Source organism: Mya arenaria, chromosome 17 (genome assembly GCF_026914265.1).
Source record: "Mya arenaria isolate MELC-2E11 chromosome 17, ASM2691426v1".
Lineage (NCBI taxonomy): Eukaryota > Metazoa > Mollusca > Bivalvia > Myida > Myidae > Mya > Mya arenaria.
In genome coordinates, this window is record NC_069138.1 from 34,689,791 (window position 1) to 34,710,436 (window position 20,646).

At 36.2% G+C, this 20,646-nt stretch overlaps 2 protein-coding genes across 5 annotated transcripts; one reads left to right on the forward strand and one right to left on the reverse strand.

Moving 5' to 3' along the window:
- Positions 1-3: 3 nt before the first annotated feature.
- On the reverse strand, positions 4-19,875 carry LOC128223948 (interferon-induced protein 44-like). Of its 3 annotated transcripts, none has more exons than XM_052933460.1 (7): positions 19,745-19,875; positions 4,325-4,862; positions 4,154-4,218; positions 3,622-3,819; positions 2,382-2,525; positions 1,651-1,822; positions 4-1,037 (listed from the first exon to the last, which is right to left on the reverse strand). In XM_052933460.1, the coding sequence occupies exons 1-7, from the start codon at positions 19,760-19,762 to the stop codon at positions 688-690; spliced, it is 1,485 nt and encodes a 494-aa protein (XP_052789420.1). In that variant the 5' UTR covers positions 19,763-19,875; the 3' UTR covers positions 4-687. The 3 variants fall into 3 exon arrangements, with proteins under 3 accessions (XP_052789420.1, XP_052789421.1, XP_052789422.1); XM_052933461.1 differs by having other exon boundaries at positions 19,750-19,845; XM_052933462.1 differs by lacking the exon at positions 19,745-19,875 and adding an exon at positions 13,886-13,989.
- Positions 14,224-18,525, forward strand: LOC128223950 (uncharacterized). Of its 2 annotated transcripts, none has more exons than XM_052933468.1 (6): positions 14,224-14,459; positions 15,112-15,197; positions 15,540-15,608; positions 16,013-16,124; positions 16,366-16,484; positions 16,953-18,525. In XM_052933468.1, the coding sequence occupies exons 4-6, from the start codon at positions 16,043-16,045 to the stop codon at positions 17,379-17,381; spliced, it is 630 nt and encodes a 209-aa protein (XP_052789428.1). In that variant the 5' UTR covers positions 14,224-14,459; positions 15,112-15,197; positions 15,540-15,608; positions 16,013-16,042; the 3' UTR covers positions 17,382-18,525. The 2 variants fall into 2 exon arrangements, with proteins under 2 accessions (XP_052789428.1, XP_052789429.1); XM_052933469.1 differs by lacking the exon at positions 14,224-14,459 and adding an exon at positions 14,620-14,997.
- Positions 19,876-20,646: the final 771 nt, after the last annotated feature.

The window sequence follows — 20,646 nt, forward strand, 5'->3', positions numbered from 1 at the left end:
CAATAAATTGTTTCATCATCGAAGGTGCGTTTAGTAATATTTTGCTTCACCGTTATGTGGAAAGAACAATCGAGCTATAACTGTTGCGTCAGCGATCACCATTGTACGGGCAGGAACATTATTTTAAGTATATATAAACAAAAAACAAAAGAGAAAATTCACATTTTCGTATTTTCGATAACTAGCATTGCTTGATAACGTTTGTCATAAAGAGTGCTAGTTTTTATGAGCTATAAAGTTCAGTAACTTTGATCAGTCGTCAACACAAAGTCCAGTCACTTGGACAAGTTGTCCTTTAAATGTTTATATCACTTGGACAAATCGTCCAAGGCAGTAACGGGCAGTAACAGTTTCTTTTCAAGTCTATACACTGACAACGAAAACAGAATATACACATACAAAATGTATTCATATCTTTGAAAATAGCCATTTTGCTAATGTTTACCCTACGAGCTGCTCAATTCTAAATGAGTTATACAATTCTTTAACTTGAATAAGTCTTCGACACAAAGTTCAGTCACTGGAACAAGTTAACAAAGTTAAATAGTTTGAAGTGTTCATCAACGAAAAGGTCCTTCAATTGTACAAGTAGTCTGTATAAATCTTCCGGCACTTGGAAAATAGTACCAGCGTGGTCAAATCGCCGGGTTTCAGTCACACTGGATTTATTTTCCACACGAAGTTCATCTACTTTGAAGACTCATCCACACACTCGGAGCCGCAAACCTCCACAAGTTCTCTGCCAGGTTTGTTACTAGCGGATTCTCTCTTCATCAGCAAATTTTCCACTCCATCTTCGGCAGCATAAAGAATTTGTTGAAAAGCAAGCAGAGCCAGACAATTTATCTTCTCATCGGAGGCGACTTCACATTCATAGTTCTTCACGGGATGGATTGAGTTTCGCGGAAGTCCAAGAAGATCTGATGCTTTCTTAACACTCTCTGCAACTTGGGCGCTCTTGAAGACGGTTGACAAATCCCCGCCAAGTTCAGGGTCTATCAGTTCAATGTGAGTCAAGAGGATTGCTTGAGATACGCCTGAAATATGATACCATAAAAGACATATGTTGTTACAACGCCCAAATTAATTAGTATATACTTAGTAGTAATCACGAGAACTGGGACAATAATTGTATACGTTAGACTAAGCATATTATGGGCCTAATTATACATAAAATCAAATTAACTTAAAAAAAAACCTAAACATTTCTTACATTAATTATAGGAAGCATACGCATACAGGTTGAGTTGTCCCTGACCTTTTCCCTACATCAATATTCCATACAAATTGCACATCGGAACTCCTCGGCAATTTTCCATCGAAAACATCCTCGGATGTATATATGGACGGTTTACAATGTCAGAAATCTTAACATTTAACTACACTGCAAGTAGATCGCAAAGTAATTTCAAATTAGCAGTTAACCTTTATGACTTTACTTTCGGGATTCTTAATTATTTATGCAATGAAACACTTCACTGGCAATCAATTGAAACGCAGATATACAAAATACACTTAAAAACACTATAATAATACATACTATTATGAACTACTTCTACTGATGAACCGGCATACATCCGGGATTGTTTGCGATGGAAATTAACCGAGGAGTTCCGAATGACAAATTGCATTCAACAAAATTCTAGTTACCTTTCCTGATACAGAACATTTTCAAGGCACGAAGCTTCTGCAGTATTTCAGCGGACAGACCGTCAAGGGACGAAGCGTCCAGCACAAAAACCACGCAGTGGGTCTTGTCTTCAAGGTTGGGCCGCAAGACGAAATGCGAATCGTCCAGTGATAACTCGACTTCGGGATTAAACTTTAATGGATAATTCAAAAGTAAAACAAGGGGTGACACAGGAGTGTTACAAATGTCCCGGACGGATATACATGTAACATATTTGCTGAATAAAAGTTTGATTAGAATCCCATTTATCTTAACAAAGGTTTTAAAATAGTGCTCTATAAATATGTAAAGATTGATTGAATATCAGGTAAAAAATAACGTTGCATATTTGTTTTAAAATGATATGTGGCTACAAAATCCATCCGGTGCAACATTGACCACGAAATGTGACCTTGAACTCTGCACGCGATACACTTTCCACTGAAAAATATGCCTTGAGTACATGAGCTTGTTTTAATTTCAGCAAAACTGTTGTAAAACACCAATGTTTGTGCATGTATTTGCCTATTAAAACTAACATTTATACTGTCGCCTATACGTTTTTATTTTAAAAAAGCAAAGCTTTGGATGAAGGGCTAATGTTATAATTGTAAAAAAGTAAAAAAAAATATTCATATTATTTTGACCTGAAGGGCTAATGTTATAATTGTAAAAAAGTAAAAAAAAATATTCATATTATTTTGACCTTCACCTCATAATATTCTGGCATATGTCCTTGTACAAGGTGCTTGTACTCCGTCAAATCCAGGCATGCCTTGTTTGATATTCCTCGTGTGTCACACAGCTTGAAACTCAGAAGTCCACAAGCCTCCGTCTTCACCGTGTATGGGTGATACTGGAAATACAACAAGAGCGGTCACATACAGCTATATCCCCCGCCTCATGGGTGCATTTTTTTGTAACGAAAGCCATTCAATAGTAATGGTAGTTTCTCAGGAACATAAGAAATGCGTAAAATTAAGAAAGGGCAATAACTCTTTCAAAAAAGGTCAAATTGCAAAAGCCTGACAATATGCGCTGCGTCACTATATAATCATAAACGTAAAAGGAGTTGCGAAGAAACCAATTTTAAATGTAAAAAAGGGCAATAACTCTTTCAAAAATGGTTGAATCGCAAAAGCCCGACAATATGCGCTGCGTCACTTTATAGTCATCAATCTGTTAAAGTTTGGTAGAAAACGCATGAAAAACGTAAGAGGAGTTGCGAAGAAACCAATTTTAAATGTAAAATAAGCTAAGGGCAATAACTCTTTCAAAAATGGTCAAATCACAAAAGCCAGACAATATGCGCTGCTTCACTTTATGATCATCAATCTGTTAAAGTTTGGTAGAATTCGCATGAAAAACGTAAGAGCAGTGGCGAAGAAGCCAATTTTAAATGTAAAAAAAGCAAAAGGCAATAACTCTTTCAAAAATGGTCGAATCGGGAAAGCCCGACAATATGCGCTGCTTCACTTTATGATCATCAATCTGTGAAAGTTTGGTAGATATCGCATGAGAAATGAAAGAGGAGATGCAAAGAAATGAATGTGGGACAGACGGACGCACACACGGACGCACGCACGCACGGAAGCGCGCCTACCATTACTATATCCCCTCGCCTTTTCAAGGCGGGGGATAAAATATAATGACTCGATACTCAAATAAGGTTCTAAAATGATACGAAGTCTATATCAGAATGCTAAATTGGTGTTTGATATGTGTAACGGTATTGTGGTTTTGACCAGGGGCCGAGTTTGCACAGCGACGAAGAAGCGGACGACAAAAAAGGCTTTGATAACAACTTTTTTCTACGAGTTAAAAATCTAACCTCTGTTTAACCACTACCACTCTGCAAGAAGGACTGATACCTTACCTTTAATGATGATACTCATGCAATTTCTAGATGTGAAAGAGAATTCGTTATGTTACATTGCCTTCATTAAACATACCGTATTTGTGACGCTTGTATCCCCTTTCCCACATGCGGCCCTGTGACTAACCCGGCCCTGGAAGGCGGTCATTATCGTGTTACAGTAACTGGACTTGCCGGAACCAACAAGTCCAAAAAGGGTCAGTCTGTAGCCGGCCATTTTCGCTTTTCTTGGAGTTTTTTGGCCCTGAATTGCTGTAGTAAGTTCAGAAAGTGTCTGTAAGGAATTTGAAAATGACGGTCACAGTGAGACCCAGTAACACAAATGTACTCACATTAGAATCTCAGTCTCAATAATATATCATTTTTACCACGAAACTTCAAAATATATTGAAACTGTATATTTTCTTATTCTTTTCAAAAACATACGTTATCATAGAATGTGTTTTTCGTAAACATGTGGCCGAGTATAAGTATTGTAATATTCTAAGTTTTAATTTTTAATCATTTTACGTCACTAAAAAAAAAATTAAATCAATGACTACAATATCGTATATCGTTTTTACGAGTTTTTTGTTCTTATAACACGGGGTAAAATAAGATAGGTAGACCTTGTCGTTCAGGTCAGGAACTGTTCGCCAGCTTCTGTCCAGTTGAACGTCTGATTCCCTTCCTTCTGAAAATCAAAACAACGATCATCATCATCATCATCATCATCATCATCATCATCATCATCATAATCATCATCACATTTTAGAATTATACGTGTAGTATAGTTATACCTGTAAGTTGATACACTTCTAGCTCATTGACGTCCAAGTTTCCGTTGTTAATCTCTGCCCACGATGGTACTCCATCCATGTTATAGCACGTAGAAAAAGAGTTGTTTCCGTTCAGTTTGAAAACACCTTTTGATTCTTGAACGGAATCGTAGAATGGGAAAAGATTATTTGAACCAAATAAGGGTCCGTGACTCGGGTAATTAAAGATACTTTGGGTAGGATCTTTAACGCAGAATTTTGCCATTGTTGTCTTTCCAGAGAAAGCTAGTTGGAATAAAAATGCAGCTGCATCACTGCTGAAACCACTCAAATTTCTATTCCAATCCGTTGAGGTGTATCCCCCGTACACGGACCCCGAGGGATTATACAGTACAGTCACAGTGGGTCCTTGTTTGTCACATTTTGTGTGGAAGGTCCCCGCCGAGCAACCATCTCGTGTAATTGCGTACAACAAGCGGAAGGTCTTCGGGCCCTGTCCAATCCAATCCTCAAGTTGATCCTTCTGTTCTCGTGAAAGTTTTCCCGCCATAATGAGTTCCTGTCGACAGAAAATGGTACACAGATGAGCACGGCACAAACGATTATTTTAAGAAATATTTCTTAAAGGATGAATCCTGCCATTTTTTCGAATTAATAAAACAGTGGAATCAAGGGCCTGGAGGAACCTATTTCGCCTGAGTTTTATTCAATGTTATCAATTCCAAACGAGCACGATGCCACAACCTGACATAATTCCATTAACAATGAGTACTTTTTCAAGACATGCAAGAGACTGTGAAATGAATCAATATTTCATGCATGTGACTGTAAAATGAAAACAAAAGAAATCACATGCGTGTGACTGTGAAATAAGTCAATATCATATGCACGTGACTGTGAAATAAACCAATATCAAATGCAATTTGTGACTGTGAAATAAACATACCACATACAAGTGACTGTGAAATAAACCAATATCATATGCATGTGACTGTGAAATAAACATACCACATACAAACAAGTGACTGTGAAATAAACCAATATCATATGCATGTGACTATGAAATAAACACAAACTACATGCATAATTTGCGAAATGAACACATAGTTCAAGCAAGTGAGTTTGAAATGATCATACATGTATATTACATACATATGACTTTGAAATAAACATACATGTATATTACATGCATATATGCCTTCTTAAGCTGTGGCTGTGAAATGAACAAATATGTATATTACATGCACGTGACTGTGAAATGGACCCATACAACATGCATGTGACTGTGTAATGAACCGATAATACATGCATGTGACTGTATAATGAACCCATATTACATGCTTGTGACTGTGAAATGAACCCATATTACATGCATGTGACTGTAAAATAAACAAACACATTATACATGTGACTGTATAATGAACCCATATTACATGCTTGTGACTGTGTAATGAACCCATATTACATGCATGTGACTGTAAAATAAACAAACACATTATACATGTGACTGTATAATGAACCCATATTACATGCTTGTGACTGTGTAATGAACCCATATTACATGCATGTGACTGTAAAATAAACAAACACATTATACATGTGACTGTATAATGAACCCATATTACATGCATGTGACTGTGTAATGAACCGATAATACATGCATGTGACTGTATAATGAACTTATATTACATGCTTGTGACTGTGAAATGAACCCATATTACATGCATGTGACTGTAAAATAAACAAACACATTATACATGTGACTGTATAATGAACCCATATTACATGCTTGTGACTGTGTAATGAACCCATATTACATGCATGTGACTGTACATGTGACTGTATAATGAACCCATATTACATGCTTGTGACTGTGTAATGAACCCATATTACATGCATGTGACTGTAAAATAAACAAACACATTATACATGTGACTGTATAATGAACCCATATTACATGCTTGTGACTGTGTAATGAACCCATATTACATGCATGTGACTGTAAAATAAACAAACACATTATACATGTGACTGAATAATGAACCCATATTACATGCTTGTGACTGTGTAATGAACCCATATTATATGTTTGTGACTTTGTACTGAACCCATATTACATGCATGTGACTGTGTAATGAACCCATATTACATGCTTGTGACTGTGTAATGAACCCATATTACATGCATGTGTCTGTGTAATGAACCCATATTACATGCATGTGACTGTGTAATGAACCCATATTACATGCATGTGACTGTGTAATGAGCCCATAGTACATGCATTTGACTGTGTAATGAACCCATATTACATGCATGTGACTGTGTAATAAACCCATATTACATGTTTGTTACTGTGTCATGAACCCATATAACATGCTTGTGACTGTGTAAGAAACCCATATTACATGCATGTGACTGTGTAATGAACCCATAATACATGCTTGTGACTGTGTAACGAACCCATATTACATGTTTGTGACTTTGTAATGAACCCATATTACATGCATGTGTCTGTGTAATGAACCCATATTACATGCATGTGACTGTGTCATGAACCCACATTACATGCATGTGACTGTGTAATGAACCCATACAACATGCATGTGTCTGTGAAATGAACCCATATTACATGCATGTGACTGTGTAATGAACCCATATTACAGGCATGTGTCTGTGTAATGAACCCATATTACATGCATGTGACTGTATAATGAACCCATATTACATGCATGTGACTGTGTCATGAACCCAAAGTACATGCATATGACTGTGAAATGACCGCATACAACATGCATGTGACTATGACATGACCGCATAAAACATGCATGTGACTATGACATGAACCATTACAACATGCATGTGACTATGACATTAACCCATAAAACATGCATGTGACTATGACATGAACCCATACAACATGCATGTGACTATGAAATGACCGCATATAACATGTATGTGACTATGACATGACCGCATACAACATGCATGTGACTATAAAATGACCGCATATAACATGTATGTGACTATGACATGACCGCATACAACATGCATGTGACTATGACATAAACCCATACAACATGCATGCGACTATGACATGAACCCATACAGCATGCATGTGACTATGACATGAACCCATACAACATGCATGTGACTATGAAATGACCGCATATAACATGTATGTGACTATGACATGACCGCATACAACAGGTATGCGACTTTGATGTGAACCCATACAAAATGCATGTGACTATGACATGAAACCAAAGAAAATGCATGTGACTATGACATGAACCCATACAACATGCATGTGACTGTGAAATGAACCCATACAACATGTATGTGACTATGACATGAACCCATACAACATGCATGTGACTGTGAAATGAACCCATACAACATGTATGTGACTGTGAAATGAACCCATACAACATGCATGTGACTGTGAAATGAACCCATACAACATGCATGTGACTATGACATGAACCCATACAACATGTATGTGACTGTGACATGAACCCATACAACATGCATGTGACTGTGAAATGAACCCATACAACATGTATGTGACTGTGAAATGAACCCATACAACATGTATGTGACTGTGAAATGAATCCATACAACATGTATGTGACTATGAAATGAACCCATACAACATGTATGTGACTATGAAATGAACCCATACAACATGCATGTGACTGTGACATGAACCCATACAACATGTATGTGACTATGACATGAACCCATACAACATGTATGTGACTATGACATGAACCCATACAACATGTATGTGACTGTGACATGAACCCATACAACATGTATGTGACTGTGACATGAACCCATACAGCATGCATGTGACTATGACATGAACCCATACAACATGTATGTGACTATGACATGAACCCATACAACATGCATGTGACTGTGACATGAACCCATACAGCATGCATGTGACTATGACATGAACCCATACAACATGTATGTGACTATGAACCCATACAACATGCATGTGACTGTGACATGAACCCATACAGCATGCATGTGACTATGACATGAACCCATACAACATGTATGTGACTGTGACTATGACATGAACCCATACAACATGTATGTGACTATGACATGAACCCATACAACATGCATGTGACTATGACATGAACCCATACAACATGTATGTGACTGTGACTATGACATGAACCCATACAACATGTATGTGACTATGACATGAACCCATACAACATGTATGTGACTATGACATGAACCCATACAACATGTATGTGACTATGACATGAACCCATACAACATGTATGTGACTATGACATGAACCCATACAACATGTATGTGACTGTGACATGAACCCATACAACATGTATGTGACTGTGACATGAACCCATACAGCATGCATGTGACTATGACATGAACCCATACAACATGTATGTGACTATGACATGAACCCATACAACATGTATGTGACTATGACATGAACCCATACAACATGTATGTGACTGTGACATGAACCCATACAACATGTATGTGACTGTGACATGACCGCATACAACATGCATGTGACTATGACGTGAACCCATGCAACATGCATGTGACTATGACATGAACCCATACAACATGCATGTGACTATGACATGAACCCATACAACATGCATGTGACTATGACATGAACCCATACAACATGCATGTGACTATGACACGAACCCATACAACATGCATGTGACTATGACACGAACCCATACAACATGCATGTGACTATGACATGAACCCATACAACATGCATGTGACTATGACATGAACCCATACAGCATGCATGTGACTATGACATGAACCCATACAACATTCATGTGACTATGACATGAACCCATACAACATATATGTGACTATTACATGAACCCATACAGCATGCATGTGACTATGATATGAACCCATACAACATGCATGTGACTATAAAATGACCACATATAACATGTATGTGACTATGACATGACCGCATACAACATACATGTGACTATGACATGAACCCATACAACATGCATGCGACTATGACATGAACCCATACAACATGCATGTGACTATGACATGAACCCATACAACATGCATGTGACTATGAAATGACCGCATATAACATGTATGTGACTATGACATGACCGCATTCAACAGGTATGTGACTGTGATGTGAACCCATACAACATGCATGGGACGTTGACATGAACCCATACAACATGCATGTGACTATGACATGAACCCATACAACATGCATGTGACTGTGAAATGAACCCATACAACATGCATGTGACATTGACAGGTACCCATACAACATGCATGTGACTGTGAAATGAATCCATACAACATGCATGTGCCATTGACATGTACCCATACAATATGCATGTGACTGTGAAATGAATCCATACAACATGCATGTGACTGTGAAATGAACCCATACAACATGCATGTGACTGTGAAATGAATCCATACAACATGCATGTGACTGTGAAATGAACCCATACAACATGCATGTGACTGTGAAATGAACCCATACAACATGCATGTGACTGTGAAATGAACCCATACAACATGCATGTGACTGTGAAATGAACCCATACAACATGCATGTGACTGTGAAATGAACCCATACAACATGCATGTGACTATGACATGAACCCATAAAACATGCATGTGACTGTGAAATGTGACTGTGAAATGAACCCATACAACATGCATGTGACTGTGAAATGAGCACAAACATTAAGTACTTGACGTTGAAATGAACATACATGTATATTACATGCATGTGATTGTGAAATGAACATAGAGTACATGCATGAAAATGAAATGAGCCCATACAACATGCATGTGACTATGACATGAACCCATACAACATGCATGTGACTATGACATAAACCCATACAACATGCATGTGACTATGACATGAACCCATACAACATGTATGTGACTATTACATGAACCCATACAACATGCATGTGACTATGACATGACCGCATACAACATGCATGTGACTATGACATGACCGCATACAACATGTATGTGACTATGACATGAACCCATACAACATGCATGTGACTATGACATGAACCCATACAGCATGCATGTGACTGTGACATGAACCCATACAACATGTATGTGACTATGACATGAACCCATACAGCATGCATGTGACTGTGACATGAACCCATACAACATGTATGTGACTGTGACATGAACCCATACAACATGCATGTGACTGTGACATGAACCCATACAACATGTATGTGACTATGACATGAACCCATACAACATGCATGTGACTGTGACATGAACCCATACAGCATGTATGTGACTATGACATGAACCCATACAGCATGCATGTGACTATGACATGAACCCATACAACATGCATGTGACTATGACATGAACCCATACAACATGTATGTGACTGTGACATGAACCCATACAACATGTATGTGACTGTGACATGAACCCATACAACATGCATGTGACTATGACATGACCGCATACAACATGTATGTGACTGTGACATGAACCCATACAACATGTATGTGACTGTGACATGAACCCATACAACATGTATGTGACTGTGACATGAACCCATACAACATGTATGTGACTGTGACATGAACCCATACAACATGTATGTGACTGTGACATGAACCCATACAACATGCATGTGACTATGACATGAACCCATACAACATGTATGTGACTATGACATGAACCCATACAACATGTATGTGACTGTGACATGAACCCATACAACATGTATGTGACTGTGACATGAACCCATACAACATGTATGTGACTATGACATGAACCCATACAACATGTATGTGACTGTGACATGAACCCATACAACATGTATGTGACTGTGACATGAACCCATACAACATGTATGTGACTGTGACATGAACCCATACAGCATGTATGTGACTATGACATGAACCCATACAGCATGCATGTGACTATGACATGACCGCATACAACATGCATGTGACTATGACATGAACCCATACAACATGCATGTGACTATGACATGAACCCATACAACATGCATGTGACTATGACATGAACCCATACAACATGCATGTGACTATGACATGAACCCATACAGCATGCATGTGACTATGACATGATGCATGTGACTATGACATGAACCCATACAACATGCATGTGACTATGACATGAACCCATACAGCATGCATGCGACTATGACATGAACCCATACAGCATGCATGCGACTGTGACATGAACCCATACAACATACATGTGACTGTGACATGAACCCATACAACATGTATGTGACTATGACATGAACCCATACAACATACATGTGACTATGACATGAACCCATACAACATGCATGCGACTATGACATGAACCCATACAACATGCATGTGACTATGACATGAACCCATACAACATGCATGTGACTATGACATGAACCCATACAACATGCATGTGACTATGACATGAACCCATACAACATGCATGTGACTGTGACATGAACCCATACAACATGCATGTGACTATGACATGAACCCATACAACATGCATGTGACTGTGACATGAACCCATACAACATGTATGTGACTGTGATATGAACCCATACAACATGTATGTGACTATGACATGAACCCATACAACATGTATGTGACTATGACATGAACCCATACAACATGTATGTGACTGTGACATGAACCCATACAACATGTATGTGACTGTGACATGAACCCATACAGCATGCATGTGACTATGACATGAACCCATACAACATGTATGTGACTATGACATGAACCCATACAACATGCATGTGACTATGACATGAACCCATACAACATGTATGTGACTGTGACATGAACCCATACAACATGCATGTGACTATGACATGAACCCATACAACATGCATGGGACGTTGACATGAACCCATACAACATGCATGTGACTATGACATGAACCCATACAACATGTATGTGACTGTGACATGAACCCATACAACATGTATGTGACTGTGACATGAACCCATACAACATGCATGTGACTGTGACATGACCGCATTCAACATACATGTGACTATGACATGAACCCATACAGCATGCATGTGACTATGACATGAACCCATACAACATGTATGTGACTATGACATGACCGCATACAACATGTATGTGACTGTGACATGAACCCATACAACATGTATGTGACTATGACATGACCGCATTCAACAGGTATGTGACTGTGATATGACCGCATTCAACAGGTATGTGACTGTGACATGACCGCATTCAACAGGTATGTGACTGTGATATGAACCCATACAACATGCATGGGACGTTGACATGACCGCATATAACATGTATGTGACTATGACATGACCGCATTCAACAGGTATGTGACTGTGATATGAACCCATACAACATGCATGGGACGTTGACATGACCGCATATAACATGTATGTGACTATGACATGACCGCATTCAACAGGTATGTGACTGTGATATGAACCCATACAACATGCATGGGACGTTGACATGAACCCATACAACATGCATGTGTCTATGACATGAACCCATACAACATGTATGTGACTATGACATGAACCCATACAACATGCATGTGACTATGACATGAACCCATACAACATGCATGTGACTGTGAAATGAATCCATACAACATGTATGTGACTGTGACATGAACCCATACAACATGCATGTGACTGTGAAATGAATCCACACAACATGCATGTGACTGTGAAATGAATCCATACAACATGCATGTGACTGTGAAATGAATCCATACAGCATGCATGTGACTGTGAAATGAACCCATACAACATGTATGTGACTATGACATGAACCCATACAACATGCATGTGACTGTGAAATGAATCCATACAACATGCATGTGACTGTGAAATGAATCCATACAACATGCATGTGCCATTGACATGTACCCATACAATATGCATGTGACTGTGAAATGAATCCATACAACATGCATGTGACTGTGAAATGAACCCATACAACATGCATGTGACTGTGAAATGAATCCGTACAACATGCATGTGACTGTGAAATGAACCCATACAACATGCATGTGACTGTGAAATGAACCCATACAACATGCATGTGACTATGACATGAACCCATACAACATGCATGTGACTGTGAAATGTGACTGTGAAATGAACCCATACAACATGCATGTGACTGTGAAATGAGCACAAACATTAAGTACTTGACGTTGAAATGAACATACATGTATATTACATGCATGTGACTGTGAAATGAACATAGAGTACATGCATGAAAATGAAATGAGCCAAACATCAAATGTATTTAACTTTGAAATGAATGAACCAACACTTATTATTATTAAAACTATCTACTGGCTAAGGTCACAAATCCGAACACTTTTCGAGGTTTTTCACAATTATCTTGGAGAGTTAGCAAGTTAAAATTGCATATGAAACATCTTTGGTTAATGTGACAACATCTGTCAAAGTACAGATTCACGATCTCATCAATTTTATGTCGAAAATCGTTCATTTTATAGACAGTAAATTACCTTTAAATTTATGCTATGGTATGCACAAATACCGAACACTTGAAAAGCGAAAATACATGGTCATACAATTATAATTAATAAGTATACTATATTAAATAAACACTTAGCTGCAAAGTTATTTATTGTTTCCGATGTTTTTCAAAACATGAAATTTAAATGTAAAGCGTGATTTCTATTTATAAATTTATATGTGACGTCGTCAGCGAAAATGAGTCCTGTTGAGGTAATCACGTTACCGAGATAAAGCGAGATTAAAAAACACAACACGTTTTCTAAGCAATTATCGTTTTGTCAATTAACTAATTTGGCATTATTTTGCAAAGAATTTACATAATCGAAGTGTATAAACAATATAAAGGCACATCACTCTGCTATCAGTTGATTATTGTCGATAATATTCATGCTGCCTGACCTTAAATCATGATTAATCGCCCTTGATCTGAAGGTGTCGCTCTCCGCCATTTTGATGGAAACATGTCGAAATCCGTACTGAAGATATGACGGTTTTGCCGGTTTATCCACACGGCATTAGAATGCTTTTCGGATTAATTACACGGAAACAATTATTTGGAAGGTAATGTATGCAGTTATCTATGTTGTCATCCTTTATTTAAATTGTCATTTGATGTTTATTTTAAATAACCTTTTGACAGTTTAACCCGGAAGTATTTTTCCGTAACAAAATACGGTTTACTAATAGCAACAGATATTATGGCGGAAAATTTGAAAAACACTTGAACTTTTTATGAAAATGTCCCAGTTGAGTGAAGCAAGCACCACCCCCTACGAATTAAGCCAAGACCATTTATTTCGCGAAGAGTTATTAGAAGTTGATAGACTTTATTTTCATGTTTTGTGTCCAGAGAGTTCTGGTGCAAGTGAGATAGATATGCCCACATATAGTCTTAGCTAAACCAAAAACAGACTTGTGTTTTAGATGCCAAACCTTTTCTTTTAATATTTCACAAAGTGGTGCCCTTTCTGAAGATGATAAAATGACACTTCTTGATGAATATGAAAGTCATGTTGAAAGTGCTAGACATCAGAGGGAGCAATATAGAATGCAGTGTGATTACTCTAAAGTTACATGTAGTGAAAACATGAAGTTGAAGGTGTGCTTTGGTTAATAAATTTCTATGCGCTATAGTTTTAGCTGTCTTATGTCATGCTTCAATATTTTCTAGTCTAAAAATTAAAATATATGTTAAATTCTATTTATATTTTAGGTTCAGAGTCATGTTCCTTAGATGCAACCGTCCACTACAGCTGGGACTTTGCACAGCAGGTTCATATTCCACACCATAGCCAACAGGTTAGTTGATTTTTTTCTATCAAGTACAAGCAAATAATCAAATGTTGTTTTTTTTTACTGAATTTATCAACTTATTGCAAGAGATTATTTTTTTAAAGGATTTATTGTGCAGTAATTTGCATGTGTATCATACTTGTGAGTGCCTAAGGTTTACTGCAGTAAATGTATGCTTCTACTTAAATGGTTACATACCTGGTAGTGTATTCATTGAATGTAAAGTGTTTATGTTAGAATTCTTTTTACATGATTTAGAAATTGAATCTTTCAATATTTAGAATAAAATGCTGGTTCTAATTACCAGATACTGTTGTCAAATTTAATGCAAGCTTTTATCTACTACAGGTTGGACCCCTGTATTTCAAAACTGCCGGAGGAGATGTGAGGTATTTGGAGTTTGCTGTGAAGGATCTGGTAAGCTTATTCATTTTGACTGAGACTCACTACTCATATATAAATCTGAATTCACTTTTTTACAGTTTTAAATTGCAATCTGTTCTGTGTCATTATAAGATGTCCTGATGTCAAATGTTAATAATTGAGAATTGAAGGGGCACTTCTTAGCAATAAATGTTTTACTTCATTAAAACAAACTGATTAAGAATGTAACATTTCCATTGGTCAATAGCCATCATGCACATCTCACAATCTGGAATTGGATGTGTATCTGAACATTTATTTGGTATATGTTAGTTATGAGAAATGTTTTAAATGTTTTGTTGTATTAATGTTAAATACTGGTGCTGTTAAATTTTTGCTTCTGTTGCTGATGATGGTGATGACTAAGAATAGTGATAAGAAGGATAAATATTTTTCAGAGAAACAGGTGTTTTGCCTGGGTGAGGCACATGCTCAGTTCCACTTTGACAATTGCCAAGGACAACAAAAATAATGCCGTTCTTGGTTATGCTGTGTGGAGAACATTGACAGGTGAGAGTTGTTGTGTTTTAGTGGAAAAAAATGAAAAAAAAATGTTTCATGATGTAAACTAAATTATGTTATTGCTTTTTAAATATCTCACAAGGTTTTCAGTAACTCTTTAGATGAGTGAAACAGATGTGTAGCTTTAAAAGCTTTTGATTTGTTGTACTTATAAAATAAACAACATATATATTTCAGAGTTTAATTTGAAATAAAGAGATCTTATTAACAATTAACTATTCTATTCCAGGAGGGCATAAGACAATCCAATACTCACTGATGCTAGCCGGCCACACCAAATTTTCATGCGACTGGCATTTTGGAGTTTGGAAAAACAGAATGAGATGCATGGATGCAGAGACAGTTGAGGTATTCAGGGAGTTAGATTTTTACCACACAAATAATTTAAAACAATTATAGACATAAATTACTTACACATGTTTCAAGATTGATTAATTTCCTTCTTTTTAATACAGTTATAAACTAATAAGAAGTGGCATGAAGAAAATGGGATTTTTTATAGTTAAGATTGAAAATAATCATATATGACTAATGTTATATTAAATTGATTATTATATAAAATAAGTTCATTTATTATCATGTATATTTAGATATAATAGGTAATTAATAAATTCACTGATGTTATATACTTCATGTAGGCATTACATAGTGCAAGGGTACTGCTCAGTATAATCACAATAGTGAAATAAGACGATAACTGCATATAGAAATTGAAGCAGATATTGAGTTCTTGCACTAAGGTGACAATATAATATGTCATATTGGATCGTTTCTGTCTGAAATTCATTCATCATGTAATGCTTTTCTTCAATACAGGAGGTGGCTTCCACAGAAGCCATGTCATCCCGTAATGGCCACAACATTCCACATATTGTTGATGGCAACAGCAAACAAGTGTCGTTCTATGACTGGAGCACCTTCTTCAAAGGCATTTTCAAACCATTGAAGAACATTTCGAAATACCATTCATTTGAGGTGTCTTCTAACGAGCCTGGGGTTTTAAGAGTAAGGAAGTTTGTTGATGCCCCTGGGGAGAAAATTAACATACTGAAAAACTGCCAAGTGGATATTGGTGTTCTGCCAGAGCAGATCTTTGGTGAGGGAATAAGTGCAGAAAGGCAATGGTACTTGCATAATGTAAAAAGAGACTTTTGCAGATCAGATAATGCAAAAAACACAACATACCCATTGCCATTAGTTGCAAAAGAAGGCTATTCAAAGGCCAAAAAACAAAAGTTGAAGTAGGCAACTTTATTGAGAACACTTTCTGTGTGTGTTTCAGCAAAAGTTATAGTTTGTTTCTTGCTATAAATATATTGGCATGTGTAAGTGGAAGTTTTATGTTTTCATTTACATTCAAAGAATATATTTCTTTGTGTTACATTGATAAAATATTCATGATCTTAGGAATGTATGGTTTCCTTGGCAACCAAAAGTAACACACTTGATTGATCATTAAATACTTATGTATAAACATGTATTTCAATTATGGGAATATCATTGAACAGTCGGCCATCTATAAGTAAAGTATGATGGCATTCATAGTTTCCATACACGACTGCAGTATAATGTGAAAGTGTACATTTATAAGTCTATATGTTAATAGTTATACATTAATATAGTTTCAATAATCCTTGCATGCATATGTTTGTTGTCAATTTTGTCAAATAAGGCATGTGTCAATGCTTTCCTTGTAAATACATTTCATTCTGTGTCATCTTACAACTCCAAAAGAATGAAATGAGCAAAAAAAAAGAATGATTCTAGGTATAAGTCAGTTGCTATGGCAACCAAGTATAACATTCTTATTGATTTTAAAAATAATTGATTTCACCAGACAAGTTACATCTTTTAAATAATTGCTTGTTTTAAAATAATATGTTTTTTGTTTTGATTAATACAAGGATAAGCTGCACTACTTTTGAACAATTAACCTTGTTTTAGAAAAGTGGCAGATTTTCTTTACAGGGTCTATGTAAAATTGCTGTTAACATTCTATTTTACTACATAGCTGGCTGAAATTTTAATGCTGTACTAAAATATTTCCTGCAAACATAATCTATCAAATTCAAATGTGATTTTGTCTATTTGAGCTGCTTTTGCGTTTATTTGGATAAATTTCTCGTGAAAAAATTGTAGTCATGGCAACCGTTTCTATGAAATGTACATGTAGTGTTATATTTTCCATAAATGATGTTATTGATGTTATGATAATGTTTCCACAGAAATAAAAAATGCTGTATTCAATTTTAATGGAATACAGACTCTTAAAATCAAGGACGTTGTATTTACTTATGTTTCCATTTCCTTCATTTTTTTCGCCATTTTATAACAAATAGTGGTATTGCGAAATTTGTCCTCAATCCGTCAATTTTAAAGATATCAGCTTTAAACTTCAGGACTTTATTTCTGAAACATAGCACATTCAGAAATTTAAAAACCTGAAAATGTCATTTTTCCTCATTAGGACCCATTTTCGCAGACTTGGTCACATATCATAAATGTAGGTCAACATAACTGCAAAACCTAAAGATGCGCGTGCGCCCTCTGACGTCATTCCCCCGTGTGCTACATTTTGATCTTTAAGGTATAAATATTGAATGACATTTTTTTAGAAAAATACTCAACAAAACAAGATGAAACTTCGCAAATGTAACCAAGGCAAGCCTTTGTATTGATCTAGATCATCGAATAATCGATCACGGTAAACAAACGCGTGTTTTAGCTGTAGTCCAAATAATTGTACGTTGACGGATTTTTTTTAGATTTTTGAAATGGCAAATCCTTCACGTACAAATTGTTAAGTATCAAAAGTGGGTAGTTGTTCCGATCAGGATTCCGGGTTAAAGCATATAGCGTCTATAAAATATCATAAAAACAAGAAATATTACCAGATAATGTTATTTTATATTAGTTCCGTACACAAAAAAATAAATATCCAACTTATAATTATGAGTTTGACGGCTTTTTTTCATTTTATTCTGTCAAAACATAACGATATATACATGAAGGGCACCTGCAAGGCTTTAGGGCACAGTTTTAAATCGCTCGGAACATTTCGGCCATGGCCGAGTTGTTACGATTGTATAACGAGGTCTTTCTCGAAGCTTTGTCGGAGGAGGCCGAGTTCTTACGATTGTAACGAGTTGTTCCCCTTCGCATAATTGTTGTCAGTGTCAGTCAACTTTCGTTTTATTGGAAAGGTAAACAACTTGTTTTAATGCATTAAATGCTTGTTTAGTGCAAAATAACATTTCACTTACATGGTAAAATATGAATATAACTCTTTATGATCAATTTCAACCATAAAATACTTCACTTAAAACAATTTCAATATTTTTAAAACACCCCCGTTTTTTGCACATTCCCGTTTAGACGTTAGGGATTGGAAGAATCCCGTATAACACGTCTATTATTTTAGACTAGTTTTAGCTGGTGTTCGGGATTTGTGCCCTGCTCGGAAATGTATCGTCAACCAGTATGCATGAGGTTAAATGTCAAAAACGAAAGTAGGTATTTTTAAACCGTTTTATGTAATAATCCGTTTAGTTATATGTACGAGTGAGTATATTAGATAAGTAATACTTAATTCACTAGGAATAATATACCTTACTGTATGTGATCATCTGTTTAAATTATGAATTCTTTGGCAATAACTGTGCCCCATACATCAAGATAGTTTTACGCCTTCCGTACAAACTGTATCGAATTAGATCGGCGTTATCGCAAAACTTATATGGGTAAAGAACCAGTAGCCGGTTTTGTATGTGTATAAAATGTAAAACTTTTATGAACAATTCTAAAAACAAATCAAGGTGATTAGTTAAGACATGAACTTTTATGAAACGATAAAATAGGGAATTAGAATAATAACATGATTCGATCACTGGGTCCGAAGCTGTAGACCATCGTGGGCATCCAACCAATGCACTTAATTGTATCGTACGGTCACTTTTTCGAATTAATTAATATATCTGAGTAGTTTAAAGTTTACCCTCTATTCCGAACATCACGGCATTAATGGTCAGTTACTGTACATGTGTTTGCAAGTTAAACTTAAATTTTAGATTTTAATTTAAATGATGTTACTTAGTAAATATCGATTATACGATATTACAATTTATTAAAGTAGTTCATTTTAAAACAAAAAAACGAGGCTCTCTAGCTTTTATCTTTTTATATTACGTGTTTAATACATTTGATATAAATTAAACACGAAGTGTTTTAGATTGAACTAATTGAATAACTCGTGCTTGTATTTAAGGCAAGCCATCTATCACTAGGAAGCAAAGATGTATTAGTGTATTTAAGATATTAACATTTAATCTAGATTATTTCCATGTTAAAATTATCAATACAACAATTGCATCTTTTTTGCATGGATTACATTTTTGAATAACACCATAATGGCGGTACTATTGTGATATGATATATTTAAAGGGGTATTAAAACAAGTTTTACTCTATAGCAAATGCTATCAATTTGCTTCTTAAAAATCATAAAAGCTCTC